The sequence below is a fragment of the Cavia porcellus genome, unplaced genomic scaffold (genome assembly GCF_034190915.1).
Source record: "Cavia porcellus strain 051 isolate PalLab524CR breed Dunkin Hartley unplaced genomic scaffold, mCavPor4.1 scaffold_26, whole genome shotgun sequence".
Taxonomy (NCBI): Eukaryota; Metazoa; Chordata; class Mammalia; order Rodentia; family Caviidae; genus Cavia; species Cavia porcellus.
This window is the reverse complement of record NW_026947509.1, coordinates 27441805-27464577: the sequence shown is the minus strand read 5'-3', so window position 1 is coordinate 27464577 and position 22773 is coordinate 27441805. Positions and strand designations below refer to the sequence as shown.

Genomic DNA, 22773 nt, shown 5'->3' with positions numbered 1-22773 from the left:
TAGTACTCTGAAAAAGGAGATCAAAGAAGATATTAGAAAATAGAGATATACCATGTTCTTGGGTAGAAAGAACTAATATAGTGAAAATAGCTACACTTCCAAAACTGTTATATAGATACATTGCAGTGCTAATCAAAATTCCAATAACATCTCACAGACAAAACAATCCTAAAATTCATCTGGAACCAGAAGAGACCTAGACGACCCTGGGCAACAAAGACAAGTCAGGGGCATCACAATCCCTTACTTGAAATTATACTACAAAGCTACTGTGACCAAAAAAAAACCCCCAGACCCAAAGATCAATGGAATAAATAAGATGCAGAAACAACTGCAGACACACTAAGCCACCTTATCTTTGATAGAGGTGCTAAACACATTCGCTTTCACTGAAAGAAAGTCTCTTTAATAAATAGTGCTGGAAATTGACTCTGCACATGCAAAGATTCAATCTGAACCTATATCTTTCATCATTGTACTAAGCTAAAATCACAGAATGGATCAAAGATCTTAATATCAAAATAAACATTAAATCTACTGGAAAATAGCATAGGTAAAACTCTTGAAGACATTGGTATAGGCAAAGACTATTAACAAAACTCAGTTTGCACAGAAACTATCACAAAGAATCAACAATTAGAATTTCACCCTATTATTGAAAAGCTTTTGCACAGCAAGAGAGACTACCAACAGTGTGAAGAAACAACCCACAATTTTGGAGAAAATGTTTGCCAATGGTTCCTCAGACAAAGGGTTACTATCAAGAACTTATAAAGAACTCAAAAAAATCAGTCCTCCCAGATTTAAAGACCCAATCCAATAATGGGCACCTGCGATGAATACACATTCTTAGATGAAATACAAATAAATATGCAAAAAAATGTTCAACGTCACCCATCTTTTGAGAGGTGCAAATGAAAACAACACTGAGATTCCACCTCACCCCAGAAAGAATGGCTAGTATCAAAAAAATCAAGCAATAACAAATGCTGGAGGGTCTGTGAGGAAAAAAGAACCCTTCGCCACTGTTAGTAGAAGTCATGCTGATGCAACCACCAGGGAAATCAGGGTGGAGATTCCTCAAGAAACTAAGACTAGAGGTCCCACTCGGCCCAGCTATTTCCCTTCAGGGTATCTTCCCAAAATCATTAAAAACATCATACCACAATGATATATGTGCACCTATGTTTCTAGCAGCACAATTTGAAATAGCCAGATCTTGGATACAACCTAAATATCCACTGATTGAGGGATGGATTTTTTAAAATGTGATATTTTTATGCAGTGGAGTACTACTCAACCATAAAGAAGAGACTGGAGACTTTTATAGGTAAATGGATGCAACTAGAGACCATACTCATTAGTGAAATAAATAAGACACGTGTAGACATTGTACTGTCTCATTAGTGTGAGAAGCTGAAAGAAATAACATATGTATGTATATGTATATAAAAATAGTTAAGGTAGTTATACTAATTTCTCTGAGTTCATTCGAGAAAGATTTGTGCTGGTATTGTTCAGACGATTATTTGGGGGGTGGATTTTAGTACTAGACATCAAACTTACATTGTTCAGACAGTAGTAAGCAAGTGTCTTCTGTTCTAAGTGCATGAGTTGGAAGTGACAGTGCACAATGTATGTATCATTGTTGTCCCCGATTGACGTGTTTTGAAATTTTGTTTTAGTAACTTACACTAAAGTATAAATTCCAGTGTGGGTAGGGAGTCTGTCTTATTCAACATTGTATTCTAACTCTAAGAACAGTGCCTGGAACATTAGATTATATGCTCAGCAAGTCCAGGACCTTCACAGTGAGCTACATCTCTATCTGATTTTGGTGGGATTTTGTTTTGTTTTGTTTTGTTTTGTTTTTTGTAAATTTTGGGGCAGGATCTCACCGAGTCCCTAAATTACCCAGGCTGGATTTGAGCTTATGATGCTCCTAATTTAACTTCTCAGAGTGCTGGAATTACAGGCATGTGCCAGCTCGCCCAGCTATATATTTTCAGGTTGCCTTCTCTAAGTGTATTTCCACCAATGGTATTTCAGGATGCCTATTTCTCAGATTCTAATCAAGACCAGATATTTAAGATTTCATAAGCATATTTCAAGCTATGTCTTAATTTTATATTTTCACTGTTTCATCCAGAATCATGAGTGCAGTTTTGTAATATGAATTTGTGAACTACTCATGTTGAAGGTGTTCCTCGGATAGTATATGGTGTGAATACTCACTTCTCTTTCTTCACTGTGTGTGTGTCAAAGCGCCTCTATGCTCAGCATCTTCTCTGTGCTCTGATGTATGTGACTCATCCTGCCTAATCAGTTAGTCATTTGTGCCTTGCTGGGTGCCCAGTCTCTGTGTGAAAAGCCCATTGTGCCTGTGTGTGTTGGGTGAGGCCCTGCGTCCTGCACATGGTTGGCTGCTGTTGTTTCCCAGGCTCTCAGGTTCTTTGGCTGCAAAGATGCTGCATCTGTTTGTGCGCAAAGGACACTGGGAGTTGATCTCTGTCTTGTTTTGGACTCCCTTCTAGGTACTTGTTTGCCTTGCAGCTCAAGAGAGACCTGTTGGAGGAGCGCTTGACCTGTGCCGTCACCACTGCAGCCCTGCTCACATCCCACCTGCTGCAGGGTTTGTATCTTGGCCAACAAATGATGTCTCCAGACTGCACCACAGAGGAGCCACACTTCGATGCCCATCCACACCAGAGTGTAGAGAGTGAATCTGATTAAAAATGGGGCATTTCAGTTTGCAGCTCACTCAGTGAGCGAACAGTTAACTGTAGCCTGGAGCTCCTTGCAGCAAGAAATCTCTATCCAGAGGCTAAAAGCCAAAATCATTCTCTCAGGTTGTCTCTCATCTGTGCCTTTGTGCATTTTAACAACAATATAAATCCCAGCGTGGTGGTGCACCCCTGTAATCCCAGCACTCAGGAGGATGAGGTAGGAGGATCGTCATGAGTTCAAGACCAGCCTGGGCTACATAGTTAGCTCTCAGCCAGCTTGAACTATGTAGTGAGACCCTGTCTCAAAACAAAACAAAGAAACTCAGCTGGGCTTGGTAGCACACACCTTTTATCCCAGTACTCAGGAGGCTGAGGCAGGCAAATCACCACAAGTGCCTCAGCTACATAGTTCAAAGTCAGCCTGAACTGCATAGTGAGACCCTTAGAATACATACATACATACATACATACATATGTATGTATGTACGTATGTACATTATCCTGAAAGAAAACACATTGTTTTGGTTGTCATAGCTGAGGGTGCACATTGGGCTCACTTTAAATGTAAAGTGTGGATAAAATAATGGCACTCAGGGAAACTGAGGCAGGAAGATTGCAAGTTCAAACTCAATCTGTGCAACTTAGCAAGATCCTGTCCTGAAAAATAAGATGGCTAGAGACATAGTTCAGTGTGAAGGCACTGGTTCAGTCCCCAGTACCATAGATTGATTGATTACACATGAAACTCACCTATCAGACCCAGAGTCCTTCTTTTCTGGAGTTAAGAATAATTCTTTCTATTTGCCCTCATTTTTGCCTTTGGAAGCATAAAACACTTGGGAAAAATCCATAACCTTGGGGTTTTAGCACTATATTACGTATTTTGTTGCAGACTTATGATACTTTTTTTTTTTTACTGTTAATGCATTTGCACATATGTGTGCTTATTGTTTGTTTCAAAATCTGAATGGTGGACTCTATCTCATCTCAGCGGAAATAGGAGATTATGATGAAACCCTGGACCGAGAGCACCTAAAAGCCACTGTGTACTTGCCCAGCCAGGAGCAGGTTCTTGAGAAGATCCTGGCCTTCCACCGGAGGCACATGTGAGTTGCTCAGGATGTTGCTGTGAACAATGCTTAACCAGGGGCTTCTGCAGGATTCAGCCTAAGCAGCACCCTTTGCACCCAGAGCCCACATGCAGCCATTCCTGAGGCCCTGCTGCTTTGGTAGGGGTGGCAAGGGCATCAGGACCCAGGGAGAAGGATACTGGTGAGCAAGGCACCCTGCCTGGGCAGCAGCAGCTTCTGGCATAAAGGAAGCAGGCGAGAATGGGCCTTGTCCACTGGTGCAGCAAGAGTTCTCCTCCACCAGGGAGTGGTCTGTGCTGTGGCGGAATGCAACACAACTGTCTACCTATCATGCTGGTAGCCACTATCTTTGATACACTTTGCTTTAACTTGACCCCGGTGCACTTGGGAGTGCTCAGACTGAAAGGCCTCCACCTGGACACTTGCCTTGCCATTGCAAGGGGCTGGTAAGATGCAAGTCTGCTTTGTGAGATAATGCCTGAGCCGTGCTGTGCTGGCCCCTCCCAGTGGACCTTCCATGCCCCAGCCATGTGTGGGTGTGCGCGCATACCTGTCACTGCTGCAAGTTGGTTCCTGTCACAGTACTGGCAGGGCAGTTTGAAGAGTGCAGACCAAGGCTGTTGCCTGTGTATCACCCCTATGAGATGGGCTTGATGCATGTCACCACTCACAGAACAGTACTGATGCTTCTTGTGTGCATTGACAAAGTACAGCTGCCAGCAGGGAACACAGTTCCTGCTCTGTAAGCTGGGGTCATGCTTGCTCATCAGCAAGGTGCAGGGAAGGTGGAAGAGTACTCAACAAAGCCCTTTGTGGGCCAGGCAGGTGGAGGGGCAAAAAGCACCCAGGTAAAGCTCCAGTGGTGGAGGGGAAGAGGATGACAGGACACTGACAGTTGCAGTTGAAGCACTGGTGTAAACAGAATGCCAGCTGATGCAGGCAGCTAGGTGGCAGTGTTCCTGCTCAGCTGGGCTGGGTGCCCACATACACCCAAGCAGCAGGAAGCTCAGCTCTTTCTCTGGATGCTCACTTTGTTTCCCTGGAGCATCAAAAACTATTGCACATCCTTTACTTCAGTAATTCTTTGTATAGGTTTTATTTTTGATATAGGATCTCACTGTGTAAAGCAAGCTGGCCTTGAACATACACTTATGTAGCTCAGGCTGGCCTCAGACTCACTGGGATCCTCCTGCTCCAGCTGCCTGAGTACTTAAATTACTGGCGTGTGCCACTACCCTTGCTGTGTAGGTTTTTAAAAAGACAATGATGTGCATCTATTTTAATCTAACAAAGTTGTTTACATTGTCTTAAGGAGTCTAGCAGTTCTTTAATGACCCAATGGAAACACCTTTACAGGCACTAGGTGGGATGTTCCCACGGTTGTTTTGTATTGCTTTTTTGTTTGTTTTTCTTTTTGTTGTTGTTGTTTTGTTTTGGTTTTTTTTTTTTTTTTTTTTTGGTGCTGAGAATTGAACTCAGAGCCTTTATCTTGCCAGGCAGGTACTGTGCTACTGAGCTGCAGCTCCAGCCCTAACATGTGCATTTTGAATCTTGCAAACTGCAGGAAATTTGAAGTTGACGTTCACACTTTGGGGGTACATAATGCTTACTGATTTTATTTTTTTATTTCTTTTTTAAACTGGGAATTGAACTTAGGCTCTCGTGCTTGCCAGGTAGGTGCCATGCTGCCAAGCTATATCCCCAACCCCTGATGTTTTGATTAGATGTACAAAGTTAATATAGAAATGAATAGCAGGCTGGGCATGGTGGCACATGCCTGCATACCAGTACCTGGGAAACTGAAGCAGGAGGATCTCTGCAAATTTGAGGCCAGCCTGGGCTACAAAATGGGTTCAAGGCCAGCCTGAACTGCACAGTGAAACCCTGTCCCAAAAAGACAAAAACAAACAAAAAGTGAATAGCAAAACCATTGGGCATAGTCACAGTTGCCTATAATCTCAGCTACGCAGGAGGCTAAGGCAGGAAGATCACAAGTTTAAGATCAGACTATGCAACTTGCAGGGAGGAGCAAAAGTCTGTATTTGTTAAAATGCATGTTTCCTTTGGACTCTAAACTCATGATTCCTCCATAAGTGTGTTTTGTTGCTTTTTGTGGTGCTTTTCATTTTTGTTTTATATGGTTCTGGGGATTGAACCTATGGTTCAGTTGAACATTCTAGGCAAATACTCTACCATGGAACTGTTGTAGCCCCAGCCCTTTTTATTTGTGATAGAGGATCTTGCTAAGTTGTCTAGGCTTTTCAAAAATTAACGTTAGATCCTCCTGCCTTAGCCTCTCAAGTAGTTTCATTAGTAGTTATTGATAGAATTAGTAGTTAAATGATAGAAATGCAAGTCTTAAAGATGTGCACTGGAAGCTTTACTAGTAACAGAACTGGGACTTCATCTTGGGTATTCCTTTTTGTCAGTGATGACTTATTAAACCATAAATCAGTATCCAAGCATCTGTATCCTGATCTCTGAATGGAAATCATGGACCAAAGAAATCCATGTAGTTGCATTATTTCTTGAAGATCCCAAAGTTCAGGCACTTGAAGAAAGTGAAGGAAAAGTATATTAGGAGAGAAACTCTTTATGTGAGGGTTCAGGCACTAAACAGGCAGCTAACAAGAGCACCTGCTCTCTGCCATAGCTGTGACCACTGAGAGTGTTGCTCCTGGCGGCTGATACCTCCCAAGACAGATTCACTTCCATTGCCCGGTGATGTGACCCCAGCCATGCACAGGAGCCGTGCATTGCGTGTTGGAAAAACCACCTGTTTCAGCAGTGGTTTTCATTCGACTTCATGGATTCATTCCAGTGTATTCTAATGGCTAGAGGTGTATGTTATGAAGCTACCTTGACCGGCGCAGCCCCCCAATGAGACAGGAGACGCTCTTGTGGGCGACAGTTAACTGTTGTTTTATTTACGCGGGCTCTGGTTTATATATTTGGCCATGACCAATCACAGGCTGTCACGAGGAAGCAGGGCGGGAATGGGACGCAGGCTCTGGCTCCTATATCCAGCTGTGGCCAATCAGGAGTTGCCACAGAGTACGGAGTGAGCACGAAGTGCGCACGGGTTGGCTAATTTAAAGAGGGACATAGCACATTGTGGAAGCTGGCGTGGTCCTTAGTCCCGGGTGGGGTATGGTATGTTGAGCGCCTGCGCCCAACATCTCCCCCTTTCTTTATAACTGACGCAGGGTCTCCAGAGGTCGGTGCCCCTCGTGAGGTGTCACGCTGCAGTCATGACAATGCCTCACTACTCGTTGGTGCTCTTTTGGAGGGGGCGGGAGTATTGTTTTATGAGCCCAACCCGCATGCTCACCGACATGGGGACTGGGGTGTCTCCTGGCCAAGGACGACACCCCCTGCGATGCTTTGCTCCACACCTGCTTCACAGCATGGCGAGCCATGCTGCCAGGCTTTGACCAGATTCCATGATCAGCAATGCTTGTTTGATACTTTGTCCCTATTCCTTTGTCTGCGAATCCGACAGAGCAGAAGTAGACTGCCGAATGCGGCAAATGTAGTCATGGTAGCCAGAGCCCCTATTTCTGCCCATTCCTTTATGAAAGCCAATTGGAGAGTTGGCCCGAGCTGGATCACAGGAAACTCGTCTGAGTCCGCCATAACTGGAACCGGTGTGAACTGGAGTACCTGCATAACGACAGCTGAAAGTGTACTGTTACCCCAACATTATAACATATAACAGGTTGCAGTAGAGCAATTTAGAAAAGTCATATTTGTGGTGTTTATGGTGGCCAGGGAGAATCCCCATAATATCTCCTGGGAGTATCTATCCAGGGGGTCACAAGCGGTAAACTGGATGACCCTTGCCCAGATAGGGGTGCAGAAAGATCCCCGGGGCCTCCGAGCTGGCGCGCCCTTAATCGCGGCGGGCTCGACTTGGGCCCCCTGCAAGATGCAGGTCGGGAGGTAGAGCCGTAGGTCTTATACGAGGCGGCCCTGGGATCCCGTACTCGCTTTCATTGACCCATTTACTCTGAGAAATCCTGCGTTGCAGCTCATTTATGGCCTCAGAGTAGGGCCCTCTCGACTGCGTGTGTGTGACTTCCCCTCTTTCGGTTATGTCTGCATCCGCCATTTTGTATACTTCTTCTTCCTCCCCCTCATTATCTGACGAGTCCTCTGTTTCTGGGTTGGGTGGGGTCGCCTCGCCTGCGGCACTAGACTCGTGAGATTGCTCGCGGGAGGATTCTGCCTGATGGTAATCAAGCGCCATGGCACCAGCCCTTATATGGTCACGACAAGAGGCGTCTGCGAGGCAGCTTCTCACTACTGCCCAAAGGGGTCTGACTCCTGGCTCCAGGAGGCCATTTTCTGCTGCAAAGTCAAGATCTCTCCCTAATTTATCCCAGCTGGGGATGGTAATGGACCCCGTGGGACCAAACCAAGGTGCTACCTTATCAACCTGATCGAGGAAGTTTTGAATTTGTTCTCATTTCATTTGTAATCCCTTTTCTCTCAGTAAGTTGCTTAAGGCGACTGACAGTGGCTGAGTAGCGGTGTTACCCATGTTAACCGGAATTTCAAGAGTTTCTTTTTATTTTTATTTATTTATTTATTTATTTTCCTTTTTCCTTTTTCCTTTTTTTTTTCTTTTTTTTTTTTTTGTAACAGGGACAGCTTAGTCCCCGTGCCCCTTTACGGCGCCCCCAAAACCTGCCTCTTTACGGCACCGGGAACTCTCTTTACGAGTTCCTCGACCCTTGCGACGCGTCCGCCCAAGGTTGCCCGATAGCCCCTGCCATCCGGCCCGGCAGCACTCACTGCCTGTTGCGTAGCACCCGCTACCAACGTTGAGCAGTTTAACCTGTCAGCCCCCGCCCGCCGAGTAGCCCCCGCTATCGGCGCTTGACGGTTTTACCTGTTGACGTCTCTGTTCCGTTGGATAGAGAGTCTCGTTCCCCGTACTGTCGGAGAGAGGGTCTCAGCGCTCCCCGTACGGGCCACCAGTTGACCGGCGCAGCCCCCCAATGAGACAGGAGACGCTCTTGTGGGCGACAGTTAACTGTTGTTTTATTTACGTGGGCTCTGGTTTATATATTTGGCCGTGACCAATCACAGGCTGTCACGAGGAAGCAGGGCGGGAATGGGACGCAGGCTCTGGCTACTATATCCAGTTGTGGCCAATCAGGAGTTGCCACAGAGTACGGAGTGAGCACGAAGTGCGCACAGGTTGGCTAATTTAAAGAGGGACATAGCACATTGCGGAAGCTGGCGTGGTCCTTAGTCCTGGGTGGGGTATGGTATGTTGAGCGCCTGCGCCCAACACTACCTTGTAGTGTTTCGGTGATAACAGTCCAGCTATCCTTCCTTACAGGGGCCAGACGCCTGCTGAATCAGATTTCCAGGTGCTGGAAATTGCCCGGAAGTTGGAAATGTACGGCATCAGGTTTCACACAGCCTCCGACAGAGAAGGGACCAAGATTAATCTTGCTGTTTCCCACATGGGTGTCCTTGTGTTCCAGGTAGGCAGGGAATAACAGGGTTATAGCAGGGTGATTAATACAGTGCAACTTGGTTAGGTTTCTGCTGTTTATTGGTAAATTTTTGTTCTAATGAATAAGATAGTATATTTAGAAGGTGAAATTTACATGTTCTCTAATGTAATCTCTTACCCAGTAAAGAAATTATTTTCTTGTTACTCTCGCTATCCAGGACCCCACGGACCCCCACTGCCCACTGATTTCCCCTGACCAGGGTGCCCATCTCTTCTCAGTGTTCATTCTGGTGTTGAGCCAAAGATCATTCCCACAGAATCTTAAATGGCAACTTTGGGCCTCTTCTCTTTTCTAGAGGACGAAACTCAGCTGGACTGTGAAAGCTTTGAGACAGGGACTCTAGGTACCTCTGGTGACTAGGATGCTGGAACTAGAAACCGAAAACTTGGTTTCATCTGTGTGAGAAGCTGTTGCAGCTCAGACAAGAGGTGGAGCAGCAGCTCCCTCTGGTGCAAGAGGCAAGGTTTCTTCTCTGGCATAAGTCCATGGTGGAGATGAGGCAGCTCCCTGAAAGTGCAGGCTCACGAAAGTCTGCAATCAGGGTTCCAGGCAAGCTCTCTATTTCTCAGCTGCTCTGCACAGTCTGCCAGCCAGAGGGGAACCTGCAGGTACCATCACCAGGCCCCTACCTTGGGAGTGCACTCCACAGACATACACATCATTGTTAAAGATCTCATTACAAATACTCCAAAACTTGCAGAAGTGCTGAGAGAATTCGGACAGCACAGACAGCCACAGACCTGTGGCTTGGCACAAACCTGTTTCTTATTAGCACTTAGTCCCTTTACTTTAGGACCTGTGCTTCCTCCTGCCTGAACACACACCCTACCCTCCTCATACATTGTGCTTTTTCAAGTGCTAGAAAATGAATGGTGTACGTCTTCACCCTAGTCCCTTCGCCTGTACTTCCAGGGAATAGGCCGTTCCCTTACACATCTATGATGTGATCCTCACTGAGACCACTGACATAGCTGTTTATCTACTGTTCCCAGGTTTGTTAACAGGCCCAGTAATGTCGTTTTACAGCTTTTGTTACCCAGGGCCAGCTCTAGTCTGGGGCTTTATGGGGGAATGTCTCTGGTGTCCTCAGTCCTGGAGCATTTCCGTGACCTTTCTCTTCAATGGCATTGACAGTATTGAAGAGCTGCCATTTGTTTATTTATGTATTTGTACTGGGAGTAAAACTCAGGATCTTGCACTTGCCAGGTAGATGCTGTGCTGCTGAGCTAAATCCCCAGCTGCCTTTTGAATTTTTAATTATGTATCTGTGGTGTGTTGGATGTTTCCCTGTGATTAGATTTGGCAGAATGGGCCAGCTGGACCCCCACAAAAAGCTGTGTCCTTCTGGCTGTCTCACCTGGAGGCACCAAAAGGCATATATCCCACTGGTGACATGGACCTTCACTCCTGAGTTTTCTGATACTTCTGCTATGCAGTTAGTTTGCCTCCTTGAACTGAAAAGCAGTCTAGGGAGAGACTCCTTCTGACCACAGACATCTGTCCGCCCTCTTCATGCTTCCTCCTGATTTCATGTCCACCAATGACTCTGGGTGAACTGTTCTTACCTGGGACCTCACTTTCTGCATGCAAAGATGACCAAGGAGTGGCCAGTGCCTGAGGAAAGTTTCTATTGTGAAAAACAAGTATCATATTTGTTCAGAAGAGACGGAACCATCCTAGGATGGAAGAGATGGAAAAACAGGATAACCTACCCTCTCCTCGTATCTTTACCTACTAGGTTGTGTCAAGACTGGAAATCTTCATTTTGTGTTATGCACATGAAAAAGAAGAATATTCCTTTATCAGAAGTATGAAAATTTTATTTTGTTCCAGCCTTGTTTGTAATAGTAAAGTATTAAGAACTAAACATTAAAAGCCCACTTAAGTAAGTGGCATATACCCATATAATGACATTTGGGCAGCTATACAAAAATGAGGAAGCTTTGTAGAGCCTGACACTTGAAACTTTCTTCCAGATACATCATTGTAGGCACTGAAGATCCCCAACTACCTGTTCTATTGGTTTTGAAGAAACCGCTTTACATACACTTTGTGTTCCCTATAGCATGAACTGGGGACATTAAAGGCCCTGGGAAAGGTTACTTCAGCTGGCAGCTTTGGGACAAGGAAGAGAGGAAAACGTCTCACTGCTTACACAGGTGTATTCCACTGCAGAAAACTCACAGAAATAAGACAAGACACTGATCTCTGAAATAAGAGCAGATTGCTGTGATAGGAGCACAAGAACAGAGAACTGCTTGCAGGATTGCAGACACAGCAGTGTTGGCACAAGAATGACTACAAGATAAAGTTGAGGAAATCACCACAAGGCAGGATAAAAGATGAAAGAAAGTAAAAAAAAAAAAATGAAAAGAGAACCCAAGAGGGCCAGCATCATTTGCTTCACTCTCCCAGCCTGCCCCCAACCACCACCGCCTTCCTACAGCCTTTCGCTTCAGGAGTGGACTTGCCCTTCAAGGGGGGAATGGTGGTTTTCTTGGTTTTGGTTTGGATCTTTGTTTTTTGTGGTCCTTGTGATTAAACTTGGGGCTTTTACACCGAGCTATAGCTCCAGTCCTTTTTAATTTTTATTTTAAGATAGACTCACTAAATTGTATAATCTCGGCTCAAATTTGGCTATCCAGCCTCCCAGAGTGGTAGGATTGCACATGTGTACTACCACACTCAGCTCAATATGTGTAATGTTAACATTGATTTTCAAATATGTGTAATAAATCCTGTTATGGTTGATACATTGTGTAAATGTGAGCAGTTTAGAAGTTTAATTGAGAGGCTAAGCAAGAAGCCAAGATCCTTACTTTATAAATATCCTCATCCTGTGGAAGAGGAGAGCACAGAGATTTTGTGAATGCTACACTCACCCGCAGGTGGGGTGTGCCTCTGTGCAGCATAAAGGCATGTTCTTCCAACCCTTTTGCTCTTGCTGCTGCCTTAAAGTGCAGCCCCAGTGCCATGCCGCTGATTATGGACTAAAACCTCCAAAAACTGTAAGCTGAATGAGTAAACCTTTCCTTCCTTAATTTTGGGTGTTGGGTATTTTGTCTCAGCAATGAGAGAAAAGTAAGACAAAGCCTTATTAAAGAAATTAAGTCATTTTCTAAAACAGATGAGTATGTTTGGTATTGTCTTTTGTTTGGTTTTTGTTTTTTTTTTCGGGGGAGGGGGGTGTTGATTTGGTTTCGGTTTTTTGTTGTTGTTGTTGTTTTTGTTTTTTGTACCGGAGATCAGACTCATGACGTTGCACTTGCCAGGCAAGTGCTTAAGCCACTGAGCTGAATTCCTGGGTTGACATTTTAATTGAGTCATTCTAAGTAAAATGTTAACATGTCAGGCAGGCTGCTGTGCCATTTGTCAAGGGTGTAGCTTGAGCTGTATCTAGTCCATGAGAAGAGAGTAAGCCTTCAGATTAGGAATGTGCCACCAATCTGTCTTTCATATTTCAGGGCACCACCAAAATCAACACCTTCAACTGGTCCAAAGTCCGTAAACTAAGCTTCAAGAGGAAAAGATTTCTTATCAAACTCCATCCCGAGGTCCATGTAAGTATCTAAACTGTAAGAGAATTCCTTTTGCCTAGAGTGTCGATGTTGAGAGGTTTTTGGTTTGGTTTGGTTTCGAGTTTTTTGTTGTGGTTTTGTTTTTTGAGAGGTTTTTAAATGCTACTTTGTAAATCATTTCAGCATCAGGCACACAAGAATTTGAGGACAAGATTTGGGCTTGGCATCTGGAAGGGCCAAAGGGTGATCTACCCAGCAGGTCTCCCCCTGACCCCCAGAGAAGTTTGTCATCCACACACCAAGCAGCTGCACCCCAGAGAAAGCAACAGACTCTCAGGGCCTCTGAGAACTGCTATTGTCATAACCACATTGCTCTCTGACAGACAACATTTAGAAGGACTGAGCCCTGTCTGGAGGACAGGGAGAATGTCCATCCAGCATTAAGGCTGCCCCAGTCTTAACATCCCCTTGGTTCAGAAATTGTCCTCAGGCTAGCTCTAACTGAAGCAGCCCTGATGATCAAGAAATAAATGCTCATGTTAGAGGTTGTCTGTCAGCAAAGTTATCATGTGTTAATTACTGAAATGATTAAAAGTGGGGGGAAAAAAAGAGGCAACCCGAGTCATTTGGGCCATGAGCCAGACCAGGTCCTGGGCTACAGGAGGCCGGGCCAGGCAGGAGGATTTGGTGGGCCATTAGAGAGCCACTGCAACTGGCTATTCCCTCCCTTGCCAGACTTGGTGGGCCCAGGAGCCTGAAGCATCTGGCGCTGTGCCCACCCTGTCCAGCTTGCATCTCCTGACTCCAGTTAGAGCAGCCCAATGGCTGAAGTGACAGTGGAATGCCTTCAGGAGTTCCCTGAACACCACAAAATGATCCTGGACCGATTGAGCAGCAAGAGCAGGACTGCTTTACTGGTATCACCCTGATTGTGGATGGGCACCATTTTAAGGCCCATAAGGCTGTTTTGGCTGCTTGTAGTAACTTCTTCTACAAATTCTTTCAAGAATTTACTCAGAAACCTTTGGTGGAAATAGAATGTGTTAGTAAAATGGCCTTACGTCATTTAATCGAGTTCACATATACAGCAAAATTAATGATACAAGGAGAGGAAGAAGCCAATGAAGTATGGAAAGCAGCAGAGTCTCTACAAATACTGGAAGCTATCAAAACCCTTGAAGTCAGAAACAAAACTCTGCTCCTTTACAGGAAAAAATGAGGCAAAAAAAGAGAAAGATTACAGAAACTTAAAATGTTATCACTGAATCATTGCCATCTGCAGCATCAGAACCTGTGGAAATTAAGGTGGAGATTGCTGAAGGTACAATTGAAGTGGAAGATGAAAAGCATTGAAATATTAGAGAAAGTGACATCTGCCATGCAGTCCATAAAGTACATTCAGAGCATAAGTTCCTCTGATGATTCTGCTCTGGCGCTGTTGGCAGATATTAACACCAAATATCGTCAAGGTTATAGAAAAGGGCTGATTAAAGATGAAGATGGCTGTGCATCTGACCCCATAAGCAAATAGTAACACATGAAATCACACTTCACTGAAGAGTTACAAATATGAGATGTGCCATAAAAGGTATCTTTGGGAGGGTGCATGGAAACAACACCTAAATTGTTACCATCTTGAAAGAGATGAGGTCAGTAAGAAGAAAAGAACTGGGGAAAAGATTCACATATGTCAGTATTGTGAGAAACAGTTTGATCACTTTGGACATTTTAAAGAGCATCTTTGAAAACATACAGGTGGACAACCTTTTGAATGTCCAAATTGTCATGAACAGTTTGCTAGAAATAATACTCTGAAATGTCACCTCATTGCATTCCAAACCAGAGTGGGAGCAAAAAAGGAAGAAAGAAGCTTTACAAATGTCAGGTCTGTAACAGTGTCTTCAGTAGTTGGGACCAATTCAGAGATCACTTGGTAATATACACTGGGAATAAACCCAACCATTGCACTCTGTGTGACTTGTGGTTTATGAAAGGAAATGAATTTAGGAAGCATCTAAATGAATCTCACAATATTTCAGAGCATCTGGTAACTAAAGAAGTCCTTTCAATAGGAACACAAGTGCAAACCGAACCCGTGACATCAGTGACTATTATAAAACAGGTTGGGAAAGTGCATATGTTACCACTGCTTCAGGTTCAAGTGGATTCAGCACAAATGACTATGGAACAAGTTCAATCAGATCTGCTCCAGGATGGCCAGGTACATGATTCACATATGAGTGAGCTTCCAGAGCAGGTCAAGTGAGCTATCTAGAAGTGAGCTGAATTCAGACTGAAGAAGGAACTGAAGTACATGATGAGTTGCATGTTGAATGGATAAATCAATGCCAGTGGAAGTACAAATTGAACTTTTGGGAGCAGACTTGGATCACGAGACCCCTGGAATCGTGAACCAAGAGGAGAGCGAGCCTAACCAAGCAGATGGTACTGAGCTTGCTGGGGAAGATCTCGGAGGTGCTAAGGATTTAAAGACCAAACCAACAGTGGATTCCCAAGCTGAAAAGACAGAGAATGAAGGCAGAATGAGGACAGAACAGCTGTGCCAGTTTTAGAATGAAATAAAAGATGAATATATTTTTAAATTTACATGTTGGGTTTTGAACTGAGTAGGGACAGTAGGTAACTATCCTTAAGCTAACAGACATGGACCAAAATCAAACTTACTTCCTGTTGAGCTGAACTATTTTCTGTGGAAACAAACTGATGACCCTCCCTCCAGGTAATACCACAGAGGAGGGATCTTCCTCATAAATGAAGTTTTGAGAAGTATATTTCTGGAAATTTAAATGGATTATGTACTTCTTACATTGTTGAACACAAATGTATCTATTTTCATTGTGGTTAGGATTCTCCCTTTTCTCTTCCCAGGTGATGTCCTTAAATTTTTTTCCATATTACAAAATCATTAGAATACAACCTTATGTATTCTAATGCATGAGAAAGTTGAAAATATGGAAAACACAGGCTGCATGAAGAAAAGTGCATTGTTACTTTGCAGTTAAATTTTGGCTCTGGCTTTCTTCAGCTTGAACAACATTCTTACTTACCCCAGCTAGCCACAGATGCCATCTCTACACAGAGATAGAGTGGTGGTGGCACAATGTCTAGAATGTTTTTGTAAAAATTCACACCCATGTGCCTTTTCAAAAGCAACTAAACTTAAAGCATCTCTGGTTCTTGCTAGGTTTGTGTTGGAAAGAACAATGTAAGGGATATTACAAGTACTTCATATTTTTGCTTATAATGATAACCGCCAGTTCTTTTCCATTTAAGTTAGGTTGAGAAATTTTATTTAACAGCAGCTGAAAGGCCATTTTCAATTGGGAAAAATTCATTTACATCTATGGTAAACTCTATTTTGAAAAAAGTTGCACTAATGTTTTACCACCAGATGAAAAAAAAGATGAATATCATTTAAAAATTAATGTATTTAAAATAAAGTACAGAAAAAGACATGTATATAATATATCAGGCTTGATTTTGAGTCTTTCCCTCGCCAACCAATAATGTAAAGGTCTTGTGCTATAACTTTTAAAGCTATACAAATAAAGAGTGCTAAACTGTGTATTTAAAAACAGAAGTGTGTAAATATTTTTGATCAGTATTACTTGGAAAATAAAACATAACCACATAAAACTTTTTAAAAAGTGGAAAAAAATAAATGTCTCCTAGTTGGGAAACTTCAATATTTAAAACTGTTTAAAGATATTCAGATTGTTTGCCCGGCATGGTGGCTCGCACCTGTAATCCCAGCACTCCGGAGGCTGAGGTGGGAGGATCGTTGCGACTTTGAGACCAGCCTGGGCTATACAGTGAGCTCAAGGCCAGCTTGAACTGCATAGCGAGACCCTGTCTCAAAATAAATAAATAAATAAATAAAAATAAAGATATTCAGATTGTTCCATTTCCTTTTATGCAAAGAAAAGTTAGGAAATAAAAAGGATTAGTTGAGCAGTGGTGGGACTAAAGCTTGAGGTGCTTGCCTGTAGTGGCTTAGATATATTCTGGGTCACAGATTCAGAGCTGATGGACCAATTAGAAGAAAGGCTCTCCTTAACCCCTGAGAGACCTAGCTAGTAGGGCGTTTGTCAGGTTCCAGCTCCATGTTGTTGTGTGTGGGTATGTGCGCTTTTGGTAGAGGCTCAGTGGGATGGCTTATTGTTTATTATTCAAGGAACTCATCTGTAGATGAAAGTGGGACTACCAAACACACATAAAAATGAAAATAGGGGGCTGAGGATTTAGCTCAGCGGCCTAAGCGCCTGCCTTGCAAGCGCATGGTCGTGAGTTCGATCACCGGTACTGTTTTTAAAAAAGGAAGAAAAGAAAAGGCTTTCCTGTGATTACAAAAGTATTTCTTGAAATTATTCTGAGAAAGAAGAAAATTACTACTCAGTTTACCAAAGCAACTGTCAGTGTATTAAAAGTTCAGGGCTATGTTTATATTTCCAGAGTTATACTTTACATCTCTTAAGTCCATAGATTTTTAAGACTAGAGAAGCCAAAGTATTACAGTCTTTATAGACAGTAATTTGGTAAAACATATCAGAAAAGTCAAAAATGTGCGTTGTCTTTGAGTTCAGAATTTCATTTCTAGGAATTTATCCTAAGGCAAGCAGAAGTCCCCAACCTTTTCGACCCCAGGGTCAAGGTTTCAGGGAAGACACTTTTCCTCTATGTTGTACACTTTATTCTTACTCTGTTGTAAAACATCATAAAATCATTACACAATTCACCATAGTGCAGAATCAGTGGGAATCCTGAGCTTGTTTCATCTGGGGGTGCCAGAGGACATCACCCAAAGTTTGTCCAGTCCACATGATCTCATTGCAGTTGCTGTCACTGCAGAAAGCCCTGATTCACAAAGATAGGGTGCTAGAAATAGGACCAGGTCTGTCAGTGCTTTATTTCACCTTGACTTTTAAATCCAGAATATGAGATTTGAAGTTATCTTGAACATACTTTTAAGTCTACTGTTATTTGTTGCTTAAGCTGTTGATTCTCTTCTGCCGCAAAGTAGATTCACCTAACTTATTTCCAGGTGGGTCACAAATACATTTCTTCCCAATTTGAGGGTCTTTTGTGATTGAGAAGTAATGCTTAAACTCTTGAAAGCTAGAACAAGCAGTTTGAAACATGTGAAAAATCCCCATGTTCACTTGTTAGCACCATAGTTCCAGTTTGGCTTTGAATACAGCCATTTTATCTGCCAACCTGAGCACAGTTGTTCTCCCCTGAGGTGACAGATTTAAGTTCATTGAGTAAGTTTTACCACACATTCTGTGTCACTTAAATGTACCATCAGTGGTGGCTGGTTTTTTTAAATGGCATCTCTGAAGCAGCTCTCAGAACTCAGAAACTCTGGTCAATGATCTACTTTGGAAAGTCACCTCACTTCACTATATAAGACAGGACATGTTGCTCTGCATCTATATCCTTACAGAGCTGCATGAACAGACATGAGTTTGTACTTTAATGTGATTGATAATTATTTTTTGTGGTTGATAATTTTAATAATATCCTGCAAAATGCTGTTAAGTCCAGGTGTCATATTTCAGCCAGCCAGCATTTCTCAATGGGTGACCCAGTAGTAGATTCACATTTAGAAATGACCAATTTGACTTGAGCAGTGAAACCAGAAAGTTATCCGGTCCTGGCAGCTATAACATGTGTGCATGTACTAACACAAAATGACCTGTTCAGTTTTCCTGATATGTAATTAGGGAAAAGACAAGTAGTTCTGCGACTGTGGTGTTGGTTGGCAAGAGGAATGTACATAGCATAACATGCATACCCTCCTGAAAGATATTTCACACAGAAACAACTGTTGTTACCTTATTGTCATCATCAGTAGATTGTCACTGGGATTGTGTGCCACAGTGATTCATTAATCCTGATCATTGTGCCTCAGTATTTCCTGCTACTTCATCAACTGTATTATGGTGCTAGCCAAAAGAGGAACACATGCCATCTTTTGAACTGCAGCCTCTCCTAAAAGCTCGTGACAGATGTCTCTAGCAGCAGGCAAGATCAACTCCTTAGAAATAGTAAAGGGCATTTGAACCACTAAGAATGATGCTCTCAGTGCAGATACATTTGACAAAGTGATGGCCTTCAATAACTATCTTCTCTTTGTGTTCATGGTTTTTGCTTTTGAAAAATTCTGAAGGTTTGGCTTTTAATGCATGGTCCTTGGATTTATGTGGTGAAGCAGTGTTGAAGGTTTTGTGACTTTGTTGGGTAGCTGTCACCACATAGTGTACAAAGTGGGCTTGAAGAACATGAATTACCCGTTGCAGTCCATTTAAGCAGGACTCAGTATTTTCTTTAAAAGCAGCTTTCTTCTGCTAGTATCTTAGAGTCTTCTGCTGTCTCCTCACTGGGTCTTTCCCGTTTCCCAAGAAGCTCTCCATTGAAGTGTGTTTTTGCTCACTTTGGCCAGGGTTAGTTGTGGGCTTGTGTAACCTATGACTGAGCTAAGTGCATGGTGAGAGAAGGAAGTGCAAGTGGAAGTGGTAAATGAAATAATGGACGAACCATCTGCAGACTAATATAAATGTGGCAGCCTCCACCAGATGCAGCTGTACAAGTAAATCACGGTGACTCACCACTACAAAGCCTATCACTCACTACAGGCAGCTCGCTTATCTTTTTCTACTCACTGATAGTTTTGATAGCATCTGTAAGCAGTGGATTCATTGTGGTCTTTGTGAAGGCAAACTCCTTTGCTCATATCAGTCTGTACTTAGAGCTGTGATGCCCCAGGGCATCACAGCTCCACCTCAGATCATTAAGCATGAGATTCTCATAAGGAGCATAGATTCCTCCCATGCACGGGTCCCAGTACGGTCCATGCTCCTGTGAGAGTTTGATGCCTACTGATCTGCAGGAGGCAGAGTTCAGGCTCCAAAGTGAGCCATAGGGAAAGCCAGAAATACAGAGGAAGCTACACTCACTCACCTCCTACAGTGTGCCTGTTCCTAACAGGGCTATGGACCAGGACTCTCACATGGCCAGGGGTTGGGGACTCCTGTCCTAAGGGATAACTATGAGAGAATTCAGTAGTTTCCTGATGGCTACATTTCTGAGCTGAAAAACTGCATCTCCTGGGTGTCGAAAACATTCTAGATTAAAAACTATGGTGCCGGGCTGGGGATTTAGCTCAGCGTCATAAGCGCCTGCCTTGCAAGTAGGCAGTCGTGAGCTTGATCCCTGGTACTGATAAAAACGAAAAAGACAAAAAAAAAAAAAAAAAAAAAAAAAAACTATGGTGTACCAGGTATGGTGGTACATGCCAGCAATCCCAGTTGGGGGACACCTTAGTAGGGGACAACTACCTTAAGAAGGATTGCTATGAGTTCGAGGCCAGCCTGGGCTACATAGTGAGTTAAAGATGAGCCTGAACTACGTAGCAAAGTCCTGTTTAAAAGAAAAAGAAAACCATGTTGCCAGGGATCTGAAAAAGTCCAGGGGAAGAGAGTGATGGCAAAGGCCACCTTGGGGAAAGGCTGGTTAGGTAAAGATGCTATTTCTACAACAAATCTGTATTATGTGCTCTTCTGCTTTACTCTAATAAGTAGAGCCGGCAGTCTTTTTATACAGTTTTTAGAAAGCGTCCTGATTGATTTTTAACTGTGGAACTACCTGTTGTATGATCTCCTAAATTTACTTGCTCTTGTTCAGTACTTTATTTATTGTGTGGGTTGCTACTTAAATCTTTGCATTTCATTCCTAGGGACCCTACCAGGACACACTAGAATTCTTGTTGGGTAGCAGAGATGAGTGTAAGAACTTCTGGAAGATTTGTGTGGAGTACCACACCTTTTTTAGGCTTCTTGACCAGCCTAAGCCAAAGGCAAAAGCCGTCTTCTTCAGCCGGGGCTCCTCCTTCAGATACAGGTAGGGCCTTGTGTCGCCTCCTTGGTCAAGAGAGGTGTATCCTAGGCTAGGCGAGAAGTACATTTGTGGGCGGTTCTTGTGAAGGACAATAGCTAGAGAAAGCACACCAAGTAAAATAGTAAAAAAATAGGCTTAACAGAAAGTTTGCCTAGAAAACTGTTTACACTTTAAAAACATTATAGAAAATAACTACGAAATCTGAGTGTGTGCATGAGAGAGGATGAGTTTTACTTTTCTTTTGTCCTTATGTCTGAAAACCTGCGGCTGTGAGTTACTGTTCTTTTTTAATCCTAAAAAGAACTAAATCTTTATTCACAGTGGAAGAACACAGAAGCAACTAGTAGATTACATCAGAGATGGTGGGATGAAAAGAATTCCATATGAAAGGTAAGTTCTGTGGTCTTAATGATATAAAGCATATGCTTTTAAGATTAATAATTTAATATCTTTAATCTTAAAACTCATTTCAAATAAGCATGTTTCTCAATGCTCAAATTGTTAGTTTTTTAAAAGATAGATTTTTTAAATATCTAAATAGATGTTCTATACATACATAGATGTTACTCCTTAGCTTCTAGTCAATATAACTTACCATATATAATAGTTTTACATTGTATGGTAACATTTCAGTGTGAAAATTCATGTAGAATTTTCAATTGTGTGGGTATATAATTTTGTCTCTTTTTGGACCCTTTCTTTATTTGGATTCTTATTTTCTGTTATATTCCCAATTTATAATTAGATGCCCCTATCTTTTTTTTTTTTTTTTTTTTTTTGAGACAGAGACTATGCAGTTCAGGCTGGTCTTGAACTCACTATGTAGTGTAGGCTGGCCTCAAATTTACAGTGGTCCCTCATGGTCCTTCCTGCCTCAGCTTCCTGAGTGCTGGGATTATAGGCGTGCACCACCATGCCCAGTTTAGTTGCCTCTGTCATTCCTCTGTGAGTTTTTCTTCATGGATATATCACATACTTGCTGTGCTAGAAACAGGCACAGAGTAAGGAAGGTTTGGCCACTCGTGGTTTGTTCTCCATTTTGCAGGTGTCACAACAGGATCCGGACATCAATACGTGCTCCAACTGCAGACCTGCCAAAGCAGGTCAGTCTCTTCTGGTGAAGCCGAATCACTGTTAATTATGTGTACTCCCCTGGAAAATCATCTGGCAGTGCAGTAACAGCATCAAAATCGGTCCTGCAGCAGCTCCTGCTCCAGGACTCATTTCTAGAAAGGGGCTCTAACTGAACCAATGGTACATCCATGGTATTACTTAGGACCCTCTCGGTCCTGAACAACCATCACCATGCCAGAGTGACTTCCTAGCTGCATGGCCCCTGTATCCATGTGGGGGTTCTTGTATCACTGTGGAGGCTGCTTAAAGCTCTTATTCAGTATAGTTCTTAAAAGTTTAGGTAGAATAGTTAGCCAAGATAAAAACTGAAAGGAATACAAATAGTAAAGGAAGAATTCAAATCTTTCTTGCTTGCAGATAATATAAGGCTATCATGGAAGATTCCAAAGCCTAACAAAAGGTTTTTAGAACTGATGCGTGAATTTAGCAAAGTAGTGGAATATAAAACAATATTAAGTCAGGCATGGTGGCACACACCTGTAATCCCAGGACTCAGGAGTTAGAGGCCAGCCTGGGCTACACAGTGAATTCAAGACGAACTGAACTACATAGCAAAACCCTGTCTCAAAATCAACATTAAAATTTAATAACTTTACTACTGCTGCAATAGTAGACCAAGAGGGCTGGGAATTTAGCTCAGTGGCATAAGCGCCTGCCTGGCAAGCTCAAGGTCATGAGTTTGATCCCCGGTACCAAAAACAAAAAAATTTAAATAGTGGACCAAGAAAGAAATCAGGAAACTAGTTTCATGCTGTAAGGGAATTCTAAAGAATTAGAAACACATGGTCTGAGTTGGCTTGCAGTACTGTCCACCTTTATAAATGTGTTCCGAAGGGGACAATCTGATTGGTTGTTC

The 22773-nt window shown here is 42.9% G+C and overlaps 1 protein-coding gene and 1 pseudogene across 3 annotated transcripts in view; both read left to right on the top strand.

The window, feature by feature from the left end:
- The window catches only part of Farp2 (FERM, ARH/RhoGEF and pleckstrin domain protein 2), a 126817-nt gene that overhangs the window by 67584 nt on the left and 36460 nt on the right, over positions 1–22773 (top strand). For all 3 annotated transcript variants that reach the window (XR_010043420.1, XM_063236963.1, XM_063236962.1), the window contains exons 6-12: positions 2535–2632; positions 3718–3832; positions 9168–9315; positions 12813–12908; positions 20623–20786; positions 21105–21173; positions 21829–21886. Coding sequence is in view for 2 of the 3 variants with exons in the window: in XM_063236963.1 (XP_063093033.1) it covers positions 2535–2632; positions 3718–3832; positions 9168–9315; positions 12813–12908; positions 20623–20786; positions 21105–21173; positions 21829–21886 (748 nt within the window). In the remaining variant the exon portion in view is untranslated. The remainder of the gene's footprint in view (positions 1–2534; positions 2633–3717; positions 3833–9167; positions 9316–12812; positions 12909–20622; positions 20787–21104; positions 21174–21828; positions 21887–22773) is intronic.
- LOC134473254 (zinc finger protein 131-like) lies at positions 12916–20616 on the top strand (annotated as a pseudogene).